Source organism: Lepidochelys olivacea (genome assembly GCF_965140295.1).
Source record: "Lepidochelys olivacea isolate rLepOli2 genome assembly, chromosome: 12".
In the NCBI taxonomy this organism is placed as follows: domain Eukaryota; kingdom Metazoa; phylum Chordata; order Testudines; family Cheloniidae; genus Lepidochelys; species Lepidochelys olivacea.
In genome coordinates, this window is record NC_140422.1 from 38,635,622 (window position 1) to 38,655,334 (window position 19,713).

The window sequence follows — 19,713 nt, forward strand, 5'->3', positions numbered from 1 at the left end:
GTAAATGAAAGTGTGGGGAGCAACTGAGGTTTGATATAGATTGGGAGAGTCCAAAGGCTTCACCCTGGATGGCTGCTGAGAAGGCAGAGGTGATGAGCTTGAGCGGGAAGACTTATGCATCATTTCTGTACTGTTGTCTGTGTCTGCTTGGCTGCCTGTCTGAGAAGGGGTCTTCCTTTCCTCACAAACCCTGTATGTGCTTTGGTGCACGTTCCCCCAGCATCCTTCCATTGCTCATCCTCTTTTCACTCTCGCTCCCCTGAGATGATGAGCCAGTGCAGCTCTCTCTTCCTGGGGGGACTAGTATTTCCTCTCATAAACTCCCCATTTGCTCATTTGAGACCCCATCACGGTCTGTTGCAAGAGCTTCTCATTCCTTGTCTGCTAATATGTTAACTATTCTCCCCTGGGGAATTCTGGCTTCCCACCGGTTTTAATCCGGGCGCTGTAGGCTTTGCGAACCAGCATGGGTCCCTGCAGCACCTTCCATCCTTTGAGCCTTTCTTTTTAAAAGGCAGGGCAGGATTTATTGCGCATCGCTGACACTAGAATTCTGGTTTCAGCAGGAAAATCGAAAAAAGAAGACAGTGTTAAAGAGGAGAAACGGAAACGGGAGGTGCCTGCCCAGCCCCTGAAATCAACAAAACCCACACAAGCGAGTAAATCGCAGCAGCTGCTCCCACCCCAGCAGCCCCCACTGCCCCAGCCTCAGCAGGGGGGGTTCAGTGCCCACAAAGAGATCAAATTGACGCTGTTGAATAAGGTGAGAGGTGGGGTGATGGCTCTCGGAGAGCTTTTCAGAGCAGGGGGAGGAAGGGGCCATTGCTGGCTCTCTGGCCCGTGGAGGAGAGTTTGCTGCCCTCTTGCTGAGGAGAGCTCTGCTGGGAATGTGTGCAGTTGCTTCTGAAGTTCTCATGATTATGGAAAGCGGTCAAATGACAGAACCTGTTAGGCAGCGTACACTATGTCTTGACTTCTGGCTGTGCTGGAAGCTTCCCTGGGGCACATTCCTCCTGCCCCATCAGGGGCTGTTGCCCGCTTTCCCTGAGCCACATTCTTTAGGCCTGTGGCCATATAGCACCTTGGCCTGAGATCTCAGCGTGAGAGCCTCCTGAGCTAGGCAGGGTCACACGCGGTGCCTTTCACTGCAGATTCTCCTGCCTCCGTCTGAGCCTCGCCAACCTGCAGCCATATGGAAGCGTGATCTCTACGAGCTTGACTCGTGTTGCATAAGGGTGCTGAGCCTGCCTTGGGAATGAGCTCTCCTTAGCCTGGCTGGCTCTAAAAGTGATCACTGAAAGAGATTAAAATGGGTCAGTGCATGAATGTGGAGACCCCAAAGGACTGTCCTGCAGAAGGTGGAGTTGGTGTCTTATTAGGTGTGACTCCCTCGTAGTTAGTGCTGGGCCTGATACCCCAGCATGCCGTTAGGAGAAAATATGCTCCTAGAGTTTGCCATCCTTTGGCTGAGAAGCTCGGTCAAGATCCCGACCGCATGTGGTGGTTCACCCTCATGGGGCTTCATGCTGGAGGAGGGCGTTACCCAAATGACCTGGATAATTTCAGTTGGAGTGGTCATTTCCTGCTACCCTGAATTCTGCTTGCGACATTCTCCCGACTTCTCCTCCCTCGACTGCAGTGAGGAGTGTTCTGTGTGTGATGGGATTCCGACAGCTCGCTTGTTAAGCAAGTTAGGCTCCTCTCTGGTGAAGGGGACATGATAAATGACTTACTAAATGTTACACGGACCCTGCCATAATGTGGTGGTAGAATCCCCTTTCCCTTGTATTGGGGCGTGTTCTAGAGAAAAACATGGCCCTGTAGACCTTGTTAGTACTCGTGTCATCATCCTGAGCCAAGCCAAAAGAGACCAGACAAAATGCAGCTTTTTACTTCCTGTGATTCGATGTAAAATGCCCCGTTAGCAGAAACGCAGTCTGACCTCTAAGAGCTGTTCCCGATCATTGTAATGGCACATGACTCCAAGGGATCACTTTGCTGTTCAAGTGGCTTGTACCCGGGAAAGCAGTTTACCAGCCTGCTGCAAGGAAACCTCCTTAAGTACTGGGGCAGTGTGTTCCACTGGTATGGAAGCATTGCGATGCCCATGACAAAGGAACAGCGCCCAGCTGCGTCAGTTTCCTCCCTACGGGATATATATGTATCCGAATCTATCATCTGTTTCCTTCCATTTCAGGCGGCTGACAAAGGAAGCAGGAAGAGATATGAGCCAGCAGACAAAGACAGACAGGGCTCTCCTCCAGCCAAACGGGTTAACCTGTCACCTGACAGAGGTGAGGAATCTGAGAGATGCAGTGATAGGGTAAATGCTCTCTGGCATGGCCTGAATGTAGCTCTGCGGGCAGCAGTTTAACTGCTAGGGGAGGTCATTTGGTCATGAGGCGGTCAGCAGGTTAGATTCCAAGGGATCGCTGCCTCTGCCTTCCATTAGCTGGAAGGGTGTGTGCCAGAAGTTCATTTCTCCAAACCAGGGCTGCGTCTTCTCCAATAAAAACAGGGGTGTTTGTCATGCTCTCCTGCTGGCGAAACATGGTGGGGAGGAGGAACTTTCATTTACTGTGAGGTCAACCCCAGGGGGCGAGTATAGCACTGGCCTCCCCGGCTACCTTGTGGCTATCAGTGCCTGGTCTCCACTTTAGATTTTACAGCAAGATAAAAGAAAAGGAGGACTTGTGGCACCTTAGAGACTAACCAATTTATTAGAGCATAAGCTTTCGTGAGCTACAGCTCACTAAGTGAGCTGTAGCTCACGAAAGCTTATGCTCTAATAAATTGGTTAGTCTCTAAGGTGCCACAAGTCCTCCTTTTCTTTTTGCGAATACAGACTAACACGGCTGCTACTCTGAAACCTACAGCAAGATAATTATCTTGCCTCAGTTACTTGCTGTACAATCCCCCACCTTCCTGTACTATGCTTTAGTCTCCTGGGAGTCCTGGGGAAACCTTCATCGCATGCAGGCCTGCTGTCCACTCGCTGCCTGTTACTGATGCAGCTGTTCGAGTCAGCAGGTTTTAGAAACCCCCACATCTCCAGCTCTCTCCCCGCTCGTGGTGTTGCCCTTTGCTTTAAAGGCATATGAGGGGAGCACAGAAGGTTGAGGGGCCAGAACATAATATTAACCCTGCTTAATTCCTGTGAAACAGATACTTCCATACACTTGTGTGTGACAAAATCTGGGCTGGGACTGTAATAAAAATACACCATGACTCCAGTCTTTTTCCTTTCTCTTGTAACTTGTTAGCTCTGAATCCTAGCTATTTGCAAACTCGTCCATTAGCACCTTTATAGTGGTTAGGGCCCTGTAGATGCAACCTGTCGGAGAACCAGCTATTACCCTGCTTTCTTTCAGCCTTGGCTGTTGCTAATGAAAAACAAAGAAGCAGGCAATGGTGGAGGTGTTGCAGCTTTGCCTTGAGTGTTGTACAGAAGCTGGCTGTGACACGTGATGGTGTTTTCCCTAATCTCTCACTGTAGGCATATTACGTTGGCTGTGGCCTGGAGCCAGCAAAAATCCTTAGAGTGCTCATAACCCTGTCCCATCCCACTGCTGAAACGGTGACTTGGAGAATTCGGCTAGATTTAAAATCACTAGGACTCAGTGAAACAGTGTAGCTAGACCAGATATTCATGCCTTCAGCCAGCTGGGAAGTAAAGACAGCCGTTTTATCCTAGTTCTTGGATTGCTGGATGGACATGGGAAAGGCGGGCTAAGAAGCACGGCTGTTCTCATCCTCCCAGTGCCTGACTGCCCGTGAAGGAGAATGCACCGAACATACTGCCTGAATACAGCAAACCTGTGTTGCTTCACCTCTCCTCACGATTCATGTGTGCCTGGCAGTTCATGGGCAAATATAAAGGTGTCCCAGGGGCTTGCGAGCCAGTGGAAAGATCCCTCTGGAAGGCACAGGGTATAGCGCTCCATGCAGTTCCCGGCGGAGGGCGAGAGGGCAACACATTGTGCATCACACACTCCTAGGTTACTCTTATTCCTCACAAGTGCAGTGTCTCTGCAGAGCTGAGGGAGTTTCTCAAAGTGCTGCAGCTGGATCTTTCCTTTCCTGATGCAGCCTGGCCCATCTAGGGAACGGCTGTGTTTAAAGTGGCGAAATGGTACTGTGTGCTCTGGTAACACACCATGGCTTATGCAAGGGCTAAAACCTTTTGTCTTTACGTTCTGCAATAGGTCCTCGCGATAGGAAACTGGCTGGGAGAATCTCTTCACCCAAACAAGATCGGCAGAGAGGCCAGAACCCTAAACCATCTCCTGCTCAGACAGACAGGTCAGTGCGTATCCCGCCATCCACTCCCACCTGTGACTTGTTATCTCTTGGCCATCATGGTTTGCAGAAGAGCAAAATCCTTGGCTTGTTGGCTAGGGAAAGAGCTGTTTGGCCAAAGACCTGTGGAGGAAGACCTCTCTTTCCCTTCTCTAGCAGTCTACCACAGAGAGACGTAAGAGCCTCACTCATGGTTCGTTGAAAACTGGGAGGATAGGGATGTAATTGGACGGTAGAGTGGCTTAAGGTAGTACTGAGAAGCAAGGAATTCTCTGCCACTGCCCTGACACCAGTTGCTTCACCCATGACTCAGTTTCCCTGCCTCTAAAATGGGTTTAATTCAGACGTCTCATGTAGTGCACATTGAGATCCTTGGATAAAAGGTGCTGTGGACATGCAAAGTACTAGCAGTGAAGATCTTAACTATATACAACTACTTCAGTGTGAACTGCAGCCGGTGGAGTTTGCTGGGCAGAGCTCAGATTGCATGGAAGCCAGTGGGCTCCCTGTGCCAGCTGTCCCATTGTGGGGTCAGTCCTAGCTACAGGTGCTGGTTGTGACCTCGTCTCTCCTGGCCGGTGTGCATCATTCCATGTCTCTTGGCTAATCTTGCACAAGCTGAGCCACTTAAAAACCAGAGTAGGCTGCCAAGATGTGGCTTCTGGTAGGAGTTAAAGTGAATGACCCTGATTCCATCTACACCCATCCAGGCCTTGGTCTCTGGTGCCAGCTTGTTCTCCTTCCTGTAGTATTTCAACTGAAACAGAGCAAATGCCACCTTCGTTGCATAGCAGAACCCAAAATGCGATGCCAGGGGCTTCGTTGCCTTAGTGAGCAAGGACCACGCTGTGTCAGCATGGTTTCTGTTGGAGTGCCTTGCTCAGCGAAATAGGGAGTGTTGTCTCTGGTACAGCTGAGATGGCCTCTGTCCAACTTGATGCTGGTAGGAGCCGGGTAGGGTGACCAAACAGCAAGTGTGAAAGATCGGGACGGTGGTGGGGGGTAATAGGAGCCTATATAAGAAAAGGGACCCAAAAATCGGGACATCTGGTCACCCGAGAGCCAGGTAACACTGCTTTGCATTTCTCTAGCAACTTCCCTCAGAGATCTCTGTGGACATTGAGCCAGTCTTGTCCAATGCCTTGCCTTCCTATGACATGGGGTCTTTGCCGATTGGGACACCGAGGCACAGAGAAATTGTAGCTTGTCCAGTGCGCCACAGGAAGTGGGACAGAGCCTGAAATAGAACCCAGGTCTCTCACTGCTCAGTCCTCAAGCCCGGCCTTCCTCCTTAGACTACCAGGAGGTTATATTTCTAAGCTGTAATGGGGAACCTGAGCATTGTTACCTGCTTTTTCTGGAGCTGGCATTGCTAGCTCCTAACCCTCTTCCACCTGCTCTTGTTTGAGGGTTTAGTAACAGTATATGCTGGGCAAGGGAATCACAAGAACCCTGAGCTTGGGGACTGGCCGGGGTAAAGGAGAGGCAGGCAGAGCTCTCCCGGAGCTTAGCTTTGAGGTTTTAAATGCTTTTCAGTTCACATTTGAACAGCCTGCCCCTTGCTCAGGGATTAATATCAAAGGGCGTCAAGTGAGGAGTTGCTGGGTTTAAGGAGAAGGATTACCAGGCTGTCTCTGTAACCTGGGCTGTTGAGTCTTACCACTCATGTGACATGCCGTCAGATTGCCAGAAGCAGCTACACAAACGGTCACAGATCAGTCCCAAGTGGCACTAGTATGACCCCACGTGACAGCTGCCAGAAAGAGGGAGGTGAGGCTCAAATTGCACCCCTCCCGCTGAGCTTGGGCACTGCAGTCAGCTGCACGTTGTGCAATTCCGAGGACTATAGACGCTGTTCGGCAATCCCTGCGAGGGGGGGCGTGGGAGGGTTGACAGCATTTCCTGGCTTCTGGCTGTCATCACTGCCTTACCTAATGGCTGGGGGTTTCCTCTGGATTTTTATGGCCCCAGTAGGTGGGAGCAGGGAGGGAGGTGGAGTGCAGTCCATAAAACAGCAAGCGTGTGACTCGCCTCTTTGAACTCCAGCTCTGCCAGGTCATCTGGAAAAAGCCAGGCAGTGTGGATGGTTAGGTGGGGCAGCTGCTGGGACAGCCGAGTTCATTCAGCACGGGGATTCTTTGGAGCCACCAAGCTGTGCAGTATTTAACCATGTGATTTCCCCACCTCCCCCTCTTTTTTTGGTACGGTCATGTGTTGTCCCTTATCTCAAAGCAGCTTGTAAATTCCTTGCGGGAGGGACCATGTCTTCCTGTGTGTCTGTCCCGTCCTAGCATGCTGGAGCGCTAACCTAGGCCTCTGGGTTGCTACTGCATGAGTGCGGTGGATTTAACTCCACCGTTCCTCAGGTACTTTTCAGCTGGGCTTGCCACTCCAATCCTAAAACTCGTTCATTTCAGCCAGCCTTTAAAGCAGTGGAGCAACTTCCTCCAGCAAAGAGCTGACTGCTTCATTAGTGTTTCTGCAGCACGGGGAAACGTGCTGTGCTATTGAACCCCTGCTGCTGTTCGAAAACCTCTTGATCTCGGAGCTGCACGTGCAGGAGCCCCCTCTGTTACCAATCCGTCCCCCTTACCGCGTTGTGGCTTTTTCTCTCCCCCACCCTATAGGAAACGCCAGCTGTCGCCCCAGTCCAAGAGTTCCAGCAAAGTCACAAGTGTACCAGGCAAAGCAACCGAGCCAGGCCCAACAGCTGCAAGTGCGAAATCGGGCAAGTCCAGCACGCTGTCGCGGCGGGAGGAGCTCCTGAAGCAGCTGAAAGCCGTGGAAGACGCCATTGCTCGTAAACGGGCCAAAATCCCTGGGAAAGTATAGTCCAATGTGTGCAGAGCTCTGTCTCCACCTGGATTCGAGACTCTTCCATGTTTTTATAAATAGTATACAAGCGGCCACTCTGGATTTTGCAGTTCTGTCTGATTTTGGCTGCAATTCTTTTTAAAAATTTAAAAAAAAAAAAAAAAAAAGTTTGTCAGCTGAAAAATCCCACAGACGAGACGACTCACTCTGGCTCCTAACCCGTACGGTGGAGAGTCGGGGGGTAATCCCCTCTCTGCATCAGCCATGCAAGACAGACCGAGCCGGCACCGAGATGGAGGCCCACACCGCCACGTTTTCCCTGTAAATTATGCACAGAGGACTCCAAATTCCAGCCCTGTTGGATACTTTCACTTTCTCTCTCTCTCTCTGCCCTGCCCTGCCCTCCCCTCTTCGCTAGCCATAAGTTGTATTCTTCTAGTTAGCCTAGCTGTGTGTTGAGTGTCTTCAGCAATGCAGTTCTATATACTGTGTAACGAGAGAACCGAAAACCGCTGTGAACTACTGGCAACATCATCTTCTCTCCCCTGTCCCTCCCTCCCCCAGGAACAAAAAAAATATATATATATTCTTGACTAAAGTCTGATTGGGAACTATGACCTGTCTTTTATTTTAAGCATCAGATTGTTTTAGTTGATTTAAAAAAAAAAAAAAAAAAAAGCCAAGGTATTGTTGGGATGTCTGTCTGAGGAGGGTCTTTTTTTGAGGGGTCTCCCTGAAATAAAGTATTTTGATAAACAGTTCTTCCTATCTATTTTGTTCTCTTAACGATCCCAGTGTGGATCCCTCACTGTGGTCTCTGGGCACCTGCCCTCTTCTCTTTGGGTGTTTCTTCCCTCTGTCTGTAAGCTCTTTAGCCAGGTTGACTTCCCTGTGTAGTATAGTGCGGTCAGGTGACAGAGCCATTTAATCTTCCAGTGTTGGCATTGCTGTCGCCAAGGTTTGTCTGAATGTGAGCTCCTGTCACGGCGGGCTGCTGCTTAATGTTACATTAACATCCTAGTGCTGGCACATCTTGTGCTCTGGAGCTGTTTCTGGAGGCTCCTAATGCCTTATAAACACTGGGCTCCAGCCAGAACTTCCGTTGAAGACCAGCTGCGTTGTTTAACCATGGCAGAACTCCCATCAGGAAGGTAGCACTATCCCCATTTTCCAGAGGAGGAAACTGAGGCACAGGCGCAAAGTGAAATCCCCAAGTTCACAATAGCAAATCCGTGGTAGAGCTTTAAGTGCATCCCAGACCTGATGGTGCTTTGGCCAGTCCTTTAACCTCCAGATTGTGCTTCCTCTCCTGACCCGCTTCGAGAGCTAATTTGATGTTACGAACTTAGCATTGTCGGTGTTTGCTGCACGATCAAATAAGGGGTGAAGGACGTCAGACGAGGGAGAAGCCACCACTACTTCTAGTGGTGAGCAGGGATCCTAGGACTCCATTTGCCAAGGAAAAAGGCAGAATTTGCATTTTTACAGGGAATTTTTTATTTTTACATTTTGTGACAAAACATACCCTAGAACCCCGTTTATCCAAGCCTCCATTATCCGGCTCTCCGTATTAACTGAACCACCAGCAGCCCAGATCTGACCAGGGGTGGGGCTGACCAGCCGAGGCCGGTTCAGTTAATACAGAAAGCCGGATAATGGAGGCTCCGATTACCAGGGTTCTGCTGTCTGTCAATAAAAGGTGTTCAACAGATACCTCTCTCTAAACTTTCAGTGTTTCATTTTAAATGTGGGAAAACATGGATTTTCATGGTTTTTATAGGAGAATTTTGTTCTCTCAGAAAACTAGGATCCCTGGTGGTGAGCTGTGATGTAATGGCAAGTCAAAGGTGAGGGGCCTTTACATCCAAGGCCCTAGTACAGCAATACCTAGGTTTCATTGTGAGATGAAACTCAGAGCTGAGCCGCGCACAGATCCAAAAGAACACACAGGCCAGGAGCAATAATTCAATCACTGGATAGCCCTTCAGCTGGGAAGTGAGAGTCTCCTGCACGTCTGCCACTTTCACCTGACTCTCAGCACTTGTACTAATGACAATAACAAGTATCTTCACAGCAGCGAGATTTGGGGGGAGACACCAGCCTTCTGGAATCAACTCCTGGTTTTCCCACCTTCCCCAGCCCTACGTTAGAGGGTTTGGGAAGTAGGCCTTGCCAAAAAGAAAAGGCCTGACTTGGTGCTTGGGTATCTTGCCTGGTCATGCCACTGGGAGGGGAGCATGTTCCCGAAGCTGGTGGTGACCGGTGTTAAAGGCATGGGGCTGCACCTTTCCCTGTATCTTCAGCCATGGCTGGGAGGCCTGGCTCGCTGGACCAATGACCTCTTTCCCCAGAACAACTGCCGCATTCTTAAACTTCCAGTAGCATTGCTCTACCTTGACTTTCCTAACCTAGGGGCGGGAGCGCATATTTCTGACGGAGTTAGCTGCTGAAACCTTGTCATTTCCTGGGGACGGTAGCAGCCTGGCTTGGGTCAGCAGTGACCTGTCCAAGGGCCACTTATTTAGAGGTCATGAACCTGCTGGTTTAAAAAGGGTTAAGTACAAAAAATGTGCACGCTTTGCAAAATGGAGCATGCTGGTGGCATGAGCTGGATGACTATTTGGGCTTGAGAGTCCCAAGTAAAACGCCTGGTAAGGGTGCACCCCACCTTTGCGACCTGGAATTGCTGCTAAATAGCTCTCTGCTGTGGGCACTGCCGTTTAGAGGCCCTTGTACTCATTTTCATTTGCTCTACGCTGCCTGTCTCCTGGGATCTGGCAATGCAGTCTAACCCCCAGATAAGCCTCCGAGGGGACCAGCTACAAGGATCACTTTGGATTCGTTTCTCCGTCAGCTTGATTCCGTGTGCATGCCCCTAAGGCTTGGTAATGCTTTCTAGCCCTTGCTCCCACGGCACTTTAGAAAGGTGAGCGCACATCCTTCCAAAGCACAGACATCAATGCCCTTCCCCTCCTCCCAGAGCTGGAACTGGACCACGCGGTCTGCAGAGTCTCTCTCCCCCCGATGGTATGTAATGGCTGTAAGACATGGAGTCTAACGGTGCAGAAGTCAGTGAGCGGGCGGGCGCGGGGGGTTGCTTGGCCAGAGTGCTGAGAAGCAAGCAGCTGCAACCAGCCAGGCGAAGGTTTGCCGGCCTCTCTGGATAGGCAAGTCCCTTTGTTGGGGTGCAGACGTGGGCCCTTCGCTCCCAGGCATTTCAGAGCAAGGTTCGGAGAGCAGAGGGGGCGGCAAACCCTCTCCCCCAGGAAAGCGGGAGATGCTTGTTTGGGTATCGCCTCCTGAAATGGGGGCTGGGACAAAGCGGAGCAGCTCCACCCCGCCGTTCAGGAGAGGCCGGCTCCCAGGGGTGGCCCTGGGCCCAGAGACCTCGTGTCTGAGCAGCCTGAGTCTATTGATGCTAAGCCTGAAACTCCCAGGGATACTAGGGGCGCCAAACCCTCGCTGTGTCTCCCACAGCGCTCGCTCCTTGGTGTAGCCCCAGCCATTTAAAGGCAGGGTTCGGCCTTGTCTCTAGGGCACCCAGCTAGCGCGTGAATCCAGCCAGGCGATGGCCCAGGGAGCAGCCCACACGGCGATGCCCCTCCGTCAAGAGAGCTGCAGCCTGGATGACCTCAGCATGGTTCCCCCCCCCCTCTCTCCCCCATCCTCGCTCCCCGTTCGAAAACCCCTGCTCCCACATTAGGTGAGATCCCAATCTCAGAGCCCCCCCGGCCCCCCTCCTGCCCACAGAACTCCCTTCTCTTCCCCCTAGTGCCCCTTCAGGCCGTGTTTGACATGTAACGCCTGGAGTGGCTGGCTCCAGCCTCCCGCGCCAGGGCATGTCAGCCAGGAAGTTCCTGAGCTAGCGGCCGCCTCAAAGGCAAGTTTCGCATTCTTTCCATGCTGCGTTTGTTTCATGCCTGCACTGAGCCTTGCCAAAGGGCCGGGGGCCTCGTGACGGCGGAGGTGTGTCTGCCCCTGGCCCTGAGGTCGGGGGGGCAAGGCACTGACTTGTGTTTTAATGTTTGCTCCGATGCGGGCCCTGCTCGATGCCCAGGCCGCTGGGTCCCTGGCCCCTCAGCAGCTGCAGCCGCTCTCAAACCCACGCCCGCCAGGCCGGCCTTTCACATGTGCGTGGGCGAAAGGTATCACCTGTCAGCCCTTTCCTGTGTTACCCAACTTGGGACTTCTCACCTTGCTTCAGCTCCCCACCTCAGCAGCCACCGAGAAATGGGCCACTTGTTACATGGGGCGGTGACGTCCTTCGCCGCAAGGGGGCCGGGGCCTCCGGCTCGCTCTGATTAGCTCGGTGCCACTGGGACGTGGGCGAGGGGCCAGCTCTCTGCCCGCCAAGCCCCACGCTGCTGCCAGCTGGAGGTGCCAGGGCTTATACTCTGCTCCTGCCTGTGGTCACCTGCTGCCTCTCTCCCCGACTGGGGGTGCTGCATTTATTCCTGTAAACAATTCACCTGCACACACAGCATGGAGTGGACACAGACCGGGGACAGGCCCCTTCCCTGCTGGCACCCAGGGCTGGAAGCTCGCTGGGAAGCACAGACTCCATTTGGCACCAAGCAGCTGTCTTTGGCCCAGGGGGCGGGTGTGCTCAGTGGGCAAGTTAATGAGAGTTGCCCCCCCCCCCGTCACTCTGCTGTTCTCCCCCTTTCCATTCAGTCAGGGGCCCCAGGGCGTCCCTGCAAGGAGCCGTGGCCAGCACGGGTGCTGGGCAGTGCTTTGCAAAAATTCCTAGGCTGCTTCCCCTGCAGAAGTCGGGGGGAGGGGGAGGAATCTTCAACGCCAGGGGCTGGATCTCGCCTCTGCTGTGGGGCTGGAAATAGTCCGGCTGTCTCAGCCCTGCTCGGGGGTAAGGGAAGAGTCGTAAGGACACATCAGCTTGGGGAGGGGGGAGTGCAAACAAAGCCGCAGGCTTATCCCCACAGGGTCTGAGATATGGGGTCGTGGGAGGAGCTGGACAGAAGGGCAACTGCCTGCCCCTTCCCCTGCTAGTGCTGCCCCCTGCTTCACCCTCCAGCCATGGACCTGGGGGTTGGTGCTGCCTGGCAGGGAGACCAAGAGAGAGGCATTAGGAGGCGCCGAGGGAAGGCCTGGGAGTCATACCTCACTGTTCCCGATGCCAAAGGCTGCATTTCAATATGCAGCCCTGGCCCCAGGACAGCCCTGCAGTCACCGGCCCGGGCGTGCGCAGAGAGCCCCAGGCCTGCGCTGAGTGAACCTGACGGCGGGCGCAAGGGCAAGGGACTGCTCCCTCCCTGTCTGAACCCGTGGGTGCTGGCCCGGTACCTGGAAACCCTGGTTGCCCAGCCCCACTCTCCGGGCAGCGCATGGCCTTGGGGCTCCGGCCGAGTCCTGCCCCCATCACCACGCAGCGGGGCAGGGGGCCGGGCTCAGCCACGCAGCGAGGCTCCAGGCCAGATTGCCTCCCAGCCGTTGGTGGCATCGGGGCCGGTCCCAGCAAGCTGCAGTTGCCCCGCCAGGCGTGGCCCAGCGAGCTGCAGTGCGGCATGGGGGTTTCCCCTTAATCCCGGGCCAAGCCGGCAGGAGCACGTGACAGCCACGGTGAATGAGTGACTCCAGCGCATGGCAGCAAGGAGCAGCGCCTGGTAAGGCCGGTTTGCAGGGAACCCGTGATCCAGCCAAAAGTTCAGAGCCTGCTTTGCGGGTTGACGTTTCACCCAGTTGTGGCTGCATGTTAACCCTTCCACGGCTGCTCGGTGGGGGGGGGGGAAGGCACCCCATCTCTCCGGCATCTCCCGGTGCTGCCCAAGTGCCCCCTCGATCAGGCAGCCCGCACGTGTCCAACGCTGCCAGTGCGACGTGGTCAGGCCTCGGGGCGTTATCTTTGGGGAGGGGGCTTGACTGAAGAGATGGGGCCTGTTCCAGACGCGGGTTAAGGGCACCTTTGAGGCCTGTGCCAGGTGCCCTTGGACAAGTCACTGCTCTGTGCCTCAGTTTCCCCAGATATGCAGTGCTTTGAACGTCCCGGATGTGGACTGTACAGCGGCATTAGCTGACTGGCTCCCTTTGCCAACTCTGACGCCTACCGCGTGGCTGAGAGTGTTGCCCCAGGGAGGGATTACAGCTGAGAACGAACCGGCAGACCCAGTGCAAAGGAGCTACTGCTAGCTTTTTAATGCCAAGAGCGTTCCCCTCGGGCACGTCTCTTCCTGGAGCGGTGTAAGATGAGCAGATCCTGCATCATCTCATCCTTGAGGCAAGTGTGCCACCCAAACAGGCACCCGCCCACACAAACCCAGACCCCTCTGCTCTGGGCGCCCACCAGCCCTAGCAGAGCGTCAGCCAGCTCATCCCAAGTGGCAGTCTCCAAAGCCAAGGGGGGACTGAGTTGTGGGACACACACACACCCCGCAAGCTCAGCTGGGGCATATCTTCCTCTGCCTCCCGAATCAAACACATGGTCCCTGGGTCAAGCTCCAGAGGGAGCCACATGTGGGGAACAGCAGGGAGATGGCAGCCTGTAAAAAGGACTCCCCCACATTCCCCCAGCTCCCTGCCCCGGGCCACCTCGCCCCTAAAGTGCTGAGCCAATGATTAACAGATTGCAGAATAAAGGAAGAGAGACTCTTACAATCAATTAGCCACTGTCCTGCTCCTGCCCAAGAGGAAGTAGCCGAGGTAAAATGGGAGGAGGAAGAGAGGTTGAGTGTTTGGAGTTTCCAGGTGTGTGTACATCACCTACACGGTCACTATATAAACTCAGGCAGCCAGAGACCTGGCCAGAGAACACCTGTCACTGCACCTACCACCCCTGAGGGCAGGAGCAGCCAGCCTAGGGAGAGCCACAGAAGAGAGCAGACGCTCTGCAGCCTGAGGACGCATCACCTGCTCCAAGCCACTTGGTCTTCCCCCTCCTCCATGGACTCAGCCAGCGTGGTAAGGCGGCTGCCTCGGCCAGCTCTTCGCCAAGGGATTCCCAGCACCTGGGCTGGCTCGGCACCCATGCCAGTGCGGCCCTCCTGGCACGCTGTGTGTGAGGCAATGGCCAGGAAGGCTGAGTGGCAAAGGGGGTCAGCAGTTAAGCAGAATAAGGGTGGGTGGGCAGGTCCATAGCTGGCAATCTCATACTGTAGGGTTGTGTAGAGCGGTGTGTGTACATATGTATAGATATATACGCTGTGTGGGTACATATAGAAGCTCTGTGTGTGTGCATGGTGGGGGGGTGTACCTATATACACACCCTGTTTGTGTAGAGCAGTGTGGATACATATATATGCTTTGTGTGTGTGTGTACATATATACACACACACTATGTGGAGAGGTGTGTGGATACACATATAAGCTGTGTGTTTGTGTGGGAAGGGGGTGTATAGACCTACACACTGTATGTTTGTAGAGGCCTGGGGGGAATATGCACAGTCCATTGTGTGACTGTGTGTGTAGATAAAATGCAATGGCAGCTGTGACTGTTCTCCGGGCCTGCGGGGTGGGGTGGGACTGTATTGCCCCAGGACTCAGGCTCATGGGAAAGCCGGCAATGATTGCAGAGGGGAGGGCGTTTTCTGGAGGTGTCCCCCGGGCTGTCACGGGACGTCCCTCCTGGGAAGGCTGCTCGTCTGCAGGCACTTATCTCCCCCCCCCCCCGTCTCTGTCCATCAGGGGGTGCTGTGCGCCCTGCTCCTTCTCTCGCTGTCGGCCGGCCAAGCCCAGGGGCGGTCAAGGGACCGCCGCAATCACCACCACCACTGCTTCAGCCAGGAGGAGCTGCAGGCCGGGGAGCTGCCCACCCACTTTGTGAGCAGGACCATGAAGTGGGACCGCTACGCCCCCGTGCAGCTGGTGCCACACCTGGAAAAGCTGCAGCAGGACGGAGGCCAGAGACGCAAGCGCCAAGTAGATGGTTGCCCGGCTCTGCAGCTCCAGGCTACCGTCAACAGCGAGCCCAACGAGCGCTCCCTCTCTCCCTGGAGATACCGGTAGGCCTGGGCCGCCCCTGGGTGGGCAGGGTTTGCATGGGGAGGAACCTTAGACAGTGAGACCTGGCAGCATTCTGTGCCTAGCAGGCTTGAGTCGGGGTTGCACGGCCTAGTGATCGCAGCTCTCCTGGGCTCGAGGCTCAGCTCTGACCCCGCCACCCAGCGTGACCTTGGGTACACCTCTTCCCCTGGCTGTGCCTCGGTTTCCTCTCTTGGGGAGCGGGCTGACGCTAGCTGTCCCTCGCTAGCGTTCGCACAGCCCCACGAACGCACCGGATGCCGTCTGAGCATGGCTGTCGCTGGTCCTTTTCATTTGAAGACCAACCGGCTCCGTATGAAAATCCCCAGTAGGGAGCGAGGGCTGACAGGTGGAAAGGTTCCCGCGGCAGAACAAGGGTTGTGGGTTCTCCCCCCCACAAAACAGGAGCAAAACACTCCAGTCCCACTGCTCTCCAGCCAGGGAGCCACAAAGGAACGGACAGTTGCTAAGGAACAACTGATCTGTGGACTCCCCGGGGAGTCATAGGAACCCCCGGTTCAGTGAGAGACACACAGGGGATCTCTGAGAGAAAAAGACCACTGTGGCCCTAGAGCAAATCTCCCCAGCTGGTAAATCTCTGCAAGAGAATTGCAGAACAGAAGACCTGTTGATTGTTTACACCTTGTCCATCCCCTGCAGCCAGGGTGGACCCCTCTCCTGGAGCTTAGCACTGATGCACCATGAACTACTGTCTCCCTTCCTGCCCTGGGAGGGAGGTATTACTGTCCCCATTTCATAGATGGGGAAACTGAGTGCCCAAATGCTCATCGAAACTGTTTCCTTGGGTCCATCCAGTGGAAACAGGCCTTAAATAGACCCCGAACGAATCTCCAGATGGTGCAGCAATATGGAACTATCTACTGAAGGTACTTCCATGGCCCTATCCCCAGCGCAGCTCATGTATTTATCCTCCCGCACCCCTGTGAGAGCTTATCCGCATCATACAGGAGGGCCACTGAGAAGCTAAGTGATTTGCCCAAGGGCATGCAGGATGTCTGGGGCAGAGCTGGGTGAATGGAGACGCTTGGAAACATGGCATTGGGACTGGACACCCGCAGCTCTCACTGACATCCATGGGGGATGGAGCGTGGCCAGCTCCTGTGCCCCCCAGGTCACACAGGGGAGTTTCAAGTGTTCAGATGCCAGCTGAGCTCTGAGCATGGCGAGGCTGCTGCCAGTGGGAGCTGGGGCTGCATGAGCTCTGCCTCTCCCAGAGCGTGGCGTGACCCTTCTCCTCTCCCGCAGCATCGATGAGGATGAGAACCGCTACCCGCGGAAGCTGGCCTTCGCCGAGTGCCTGTGTACCGGCTGCATTGACGCCAAGACAGGCCGGGAGACGGCCTCGCTCAACTCCGTGCCCATGCGCCAGACCATGATGGTGCTTCGCCGCAAGCCATGCCCGCACAGTGCCAGCCCTGGGACCTTTGCCTTCGAGATGGACTACATCAAGGTGCCGGTCGGCTGCACCTGTGTCCTCCCCAGGTCCAGCGGCTGAACACATGTGACAGATGCTGGAGCAGCCGAGCTCCTGTGGAGGCAGCTGGTTTCCAGCATGTTAACCCCAGACCCGCAGTGTGACCATGTCACACAGACCAGTATGTTTGTTTTAAAGCACTTACTTACTATTTATTTCAATTGTAGGCCCTATGGAACCAGTTCCCTGTTATTAGCGAGACCAACCCCAACCAGCTAGCTGTCCTGGGATCTGGATTCCAGCTTGCCACCTGGTGATCCTGAAATCCAAACCGTCAGCTGCCCAGGTTGAGCTGCAGGTGCTTTGCAAGCTGGAAATGCAATGAAAAGAGCTGTGAATCCTCATGCTTCAGGGCACCACCTGACTGCCAGCTAGAGGGGCCAGGAAGGAATTTTCTCCTTGCTAGAGTTTTGCACAATTAGGTGCATCTCTTGGGAGGCGAGCGGGAATGTATTTCTTCCACTGAAGCAACTGGCATTAGCCACAGGCCACTAGCCTGTTGGAGGGCTCATTCTAATGCTCTTGTGTTTATTACAGACCTCATGCCTGGCTGGCCCTGCCTCCTTCCCCAAGGTAGATAGAGGGTGCATGTGACAGGAGGAGGAGGGGTGTTATGGAGGTAGGCGAGCACACCCGCCTTGCTGATTGCACACATTGTGCCAGGCACTGCCTCCGGGTGCTCGCTAACAGAGAGCATGCCAGGGCTCTTCTTTGTGTGGCTACATTTGTCTTTAAAAAAAAAAACCCAAAACATATGAAATTCCAGCCAGAAAAACCTGACAGTAAAGGCTGCACAATGAAGCAATGGCAAAGCTGGGGTTGCCTCCATAGCCTTAACTCTGCCCTGCAGAAAGCAGTGCATACCGACGAGCATTGTCCTTGCTGCTTTACTTTGCAGCCTTAAGATGCTCTGTGGGCTGGGGTCTCACATATACTTTCCTAGCAAACCCAAGCACGTTGACTGGCCAGCAAGCTGTGAAGTGGGGCGATCAGCCTGTGCTCTGCGCATTCCCGCCCCTTGGGAGACCTGCAATACCCTGCAGCCGTCCTTGACGCTGCAACGCAGGGAACCATGGGCTATTACAAGGCTGTGTCCAGCCCAGATGGCCCCCAGCTGGGCCGACAGGGGTCGGGGCCAGCCAGCCTTGATGCTGATTTGTTCTGTGTATTTATTGATTATTTATTTATTTCTATTTGATGGGAGATGCTGTCCCCAGAGATGAAGGTGCTGGCTCCCTTGTTACCGAGAAACATTTTCTTTGTAAAACACTGAGCCAGATCCAATCCCCTGGCCTGTCTCATACTAGCCACAGCCTGAAGTCTTGCATTGGAAATCAGGCCTGCCAAGCGGGACACCAATGAGCTGTTCTGGCCATGCTGACGGGAGGCTGCCGGCTCTGGGCAGTGCTTATAGTCCCTCATGAGCTTCAAAATGCCCCTGCAAAGCAATCCCTGTGGCTCGCGGCTTGTAAAGCGTAAACCAAGTGGCCACATGTGTGCTCAGTGCACCAGGCCAGCCCAGCACCCAGCTGGACCCAAGACTACACACCAGCAGGGCCATTTCCTTTGCAGCAGCTGCTGTTGTTGTTTTTGAACGTGGCTCGGGGGGCACGCTCTCCCCAGGGCCAGCCCTCCAAGCTCCACAGCTACCGGGGAAAATCTATTTATTTAAGCTCCATGTGTCCTTATTGTGAATTCTGGTGAGTGTGTGATAATGCCTAATTATTATTATTATTTATGCCAAGCCATTGTTATTTATTGTGTCCCTGTTAAGCCACCCTATTTAATATTGCCTGGATTTGAATGTTGCTGATTTGTTGAAAGCATCTGTTGTTCCTGGGATGTAATTTCTCTGGTGTGGAAGTGGGAGAAGTGCCAGCAAATAAAGTTTTATGTCGCTATGGAAAGCGTCCAGGGCTCAGCCTTGTTTGTTACACGACTCTTTGGCCAGTGAGGTTTGGGGTGAGTTGGAGAACTGCTGTTATCATTTTGGGGGGAGGCGGGGGTCTTGCAACTCTACCCAGGTTGTGAGCTCAGCCGCTGGAACGTGCTTCTGGCTGCAACACCCTGTGCCAGTGAGTGGAAAGGCAGGGGTCTGAAAAGCAGAGAGACGGCTCAGGCCTAACAAAAGGGGCGACTGAGGCAAGCCAAGGGCCGTGCCTGATGAACAAGGAGAGGAATGGGCCCAGCTTGGTGTGCTGGAAACCCAGCCTAATTAGGGAATGAGCTAGAGGATGGGCTATTCCACCCAGTGCGAGACGGGGGTGGGCAAAAGAGTGATCCGGACTCCCGGGCTAGTCTCCGGCAAGGGCAGCAGGCCTCTGGGTCAGCCTGTCCTTCATCGGTGCATTGAGCCCACAGCCCAGCACTGACCCCACCTGATACATGTGAGCACCTGCTCTGGCTTCCCCTCCCTCGTTTGCTCCCGTCCAAGCCCCCTGTTGTCCTCCTGGCCTACCTTGCTCCCTCGACCGGTTGCTTGACCCCTGCGCCCAGTGGCACCACTTGGCACCAGCATGGCATCGTGGCAGATTTTTGTTTCCAATTTTCCTGAGGCCACAGTTGATCATGCTGGGGCCACAGGGTTTTTTGGGGAAGAGAGGACACAACACACCAAGTGTTTACAGTTTAAAGCTTTATGAATAAAATCATAAAAGAACAGCAGAGAGTGTTAGGAATGCGGCCACGTTACTTAAGGGAAGAAAGTAAGCATTAATGCCCCAAGCCCTAACCCACTTCTTTTCTCACACACGCACGACCCAGACTGGCCAGGTCTGAGTGTCATGTCAGAAGAAGGCGGGCGGGGAAGGTGGGCAGGAGTGCTGTCCTGGGCCCAGGCCATCCAAGGATCTGCTGTGCTCTCCGAATTGCTCCAGCTTTTAGTAGGGTTATAAGTCCTGGGCTTCTTTGGGGGGGGGGGGGGGTTATTCCATGACCTTTGTTCCTGGTGCTCTTTGTGCCAGTCTAAACCAGCTTCTTGTGGGTTTTTTTTTTTAACACCTTGGCTTTAGGGACGCCTGGCTTGCCCCCTCCCCGCCCTGCCCCTTGTTGTTGTGTTTGTGTTTTCAGACTCTGCAACCCTGGGCTTTGTTTTCTTGTTTGCTGGCTTTGCTGTTTGAAAGTGCATGCCTGTG

At 54.1% G+C, this 19,713-nt stretch overlaps 2 protein-coding genes across 5 annotated transcripts in view; both read left to right on the forward strand.

The window, feature by feature from the left end:
- The window catches only part of ZC3H18 (zinc finger CCCH-type containing 18), a 60,387-nt gene extending 52,568 nt beyond the window's left edge, over positions 1–7,819 (forward strand). Inside the window, exons 16-19 of one of the 4 annotated variants that reach the window (XM_084644560.1) lie at positions 567–763; positions 2,198–2,294; positions 4,206–4,302; positions 6,927–7,819. In XM_084644560.1, coding sequence (XP_084500686.1) covers positions 567–763; positions 2,198–2,294; positions 4,206–4,302; positions 6,927–7,131 — 596 coding nt within the window. In that variant the 3' untranslated portion in view covers positions 7,132–7,819. Of the gene's footprint in view, positions 1–563; positions 764–2,197; positions 2,295–4,205; positions 4,303–6,926 lie in introns of all 4 variants that reach the window. The other 3 variants (XM_084644559.1, XM_084644562.1, XM_084644561.1) reach the window with 3 other exon arrangements.
- A 6,188-nt stretch (positions 7,820–14,007) lies between these two features.
- Positions 14,008–17,142, forward strand: IL17C (interleukin 17C; the record flags this gene model as incomplete). Its single annotated transcript, XM_084644403.1, has 3 exons — positions 14,008–14,025; positions 14,749–15,065; positions 16,351–17,142. The coding sequence occupies 3 exons, from the start codon at positions 14,008–14,010 to the stop codon at positions 16,598–16,600; spliced, it is 585 nt and encodes a 194-aa protein (XP_084500529.1). The 3' UTR covers positions 16,601–17,142.
- Positions 17,143–19,713: the final 2,571 nt, after the last annotated feature.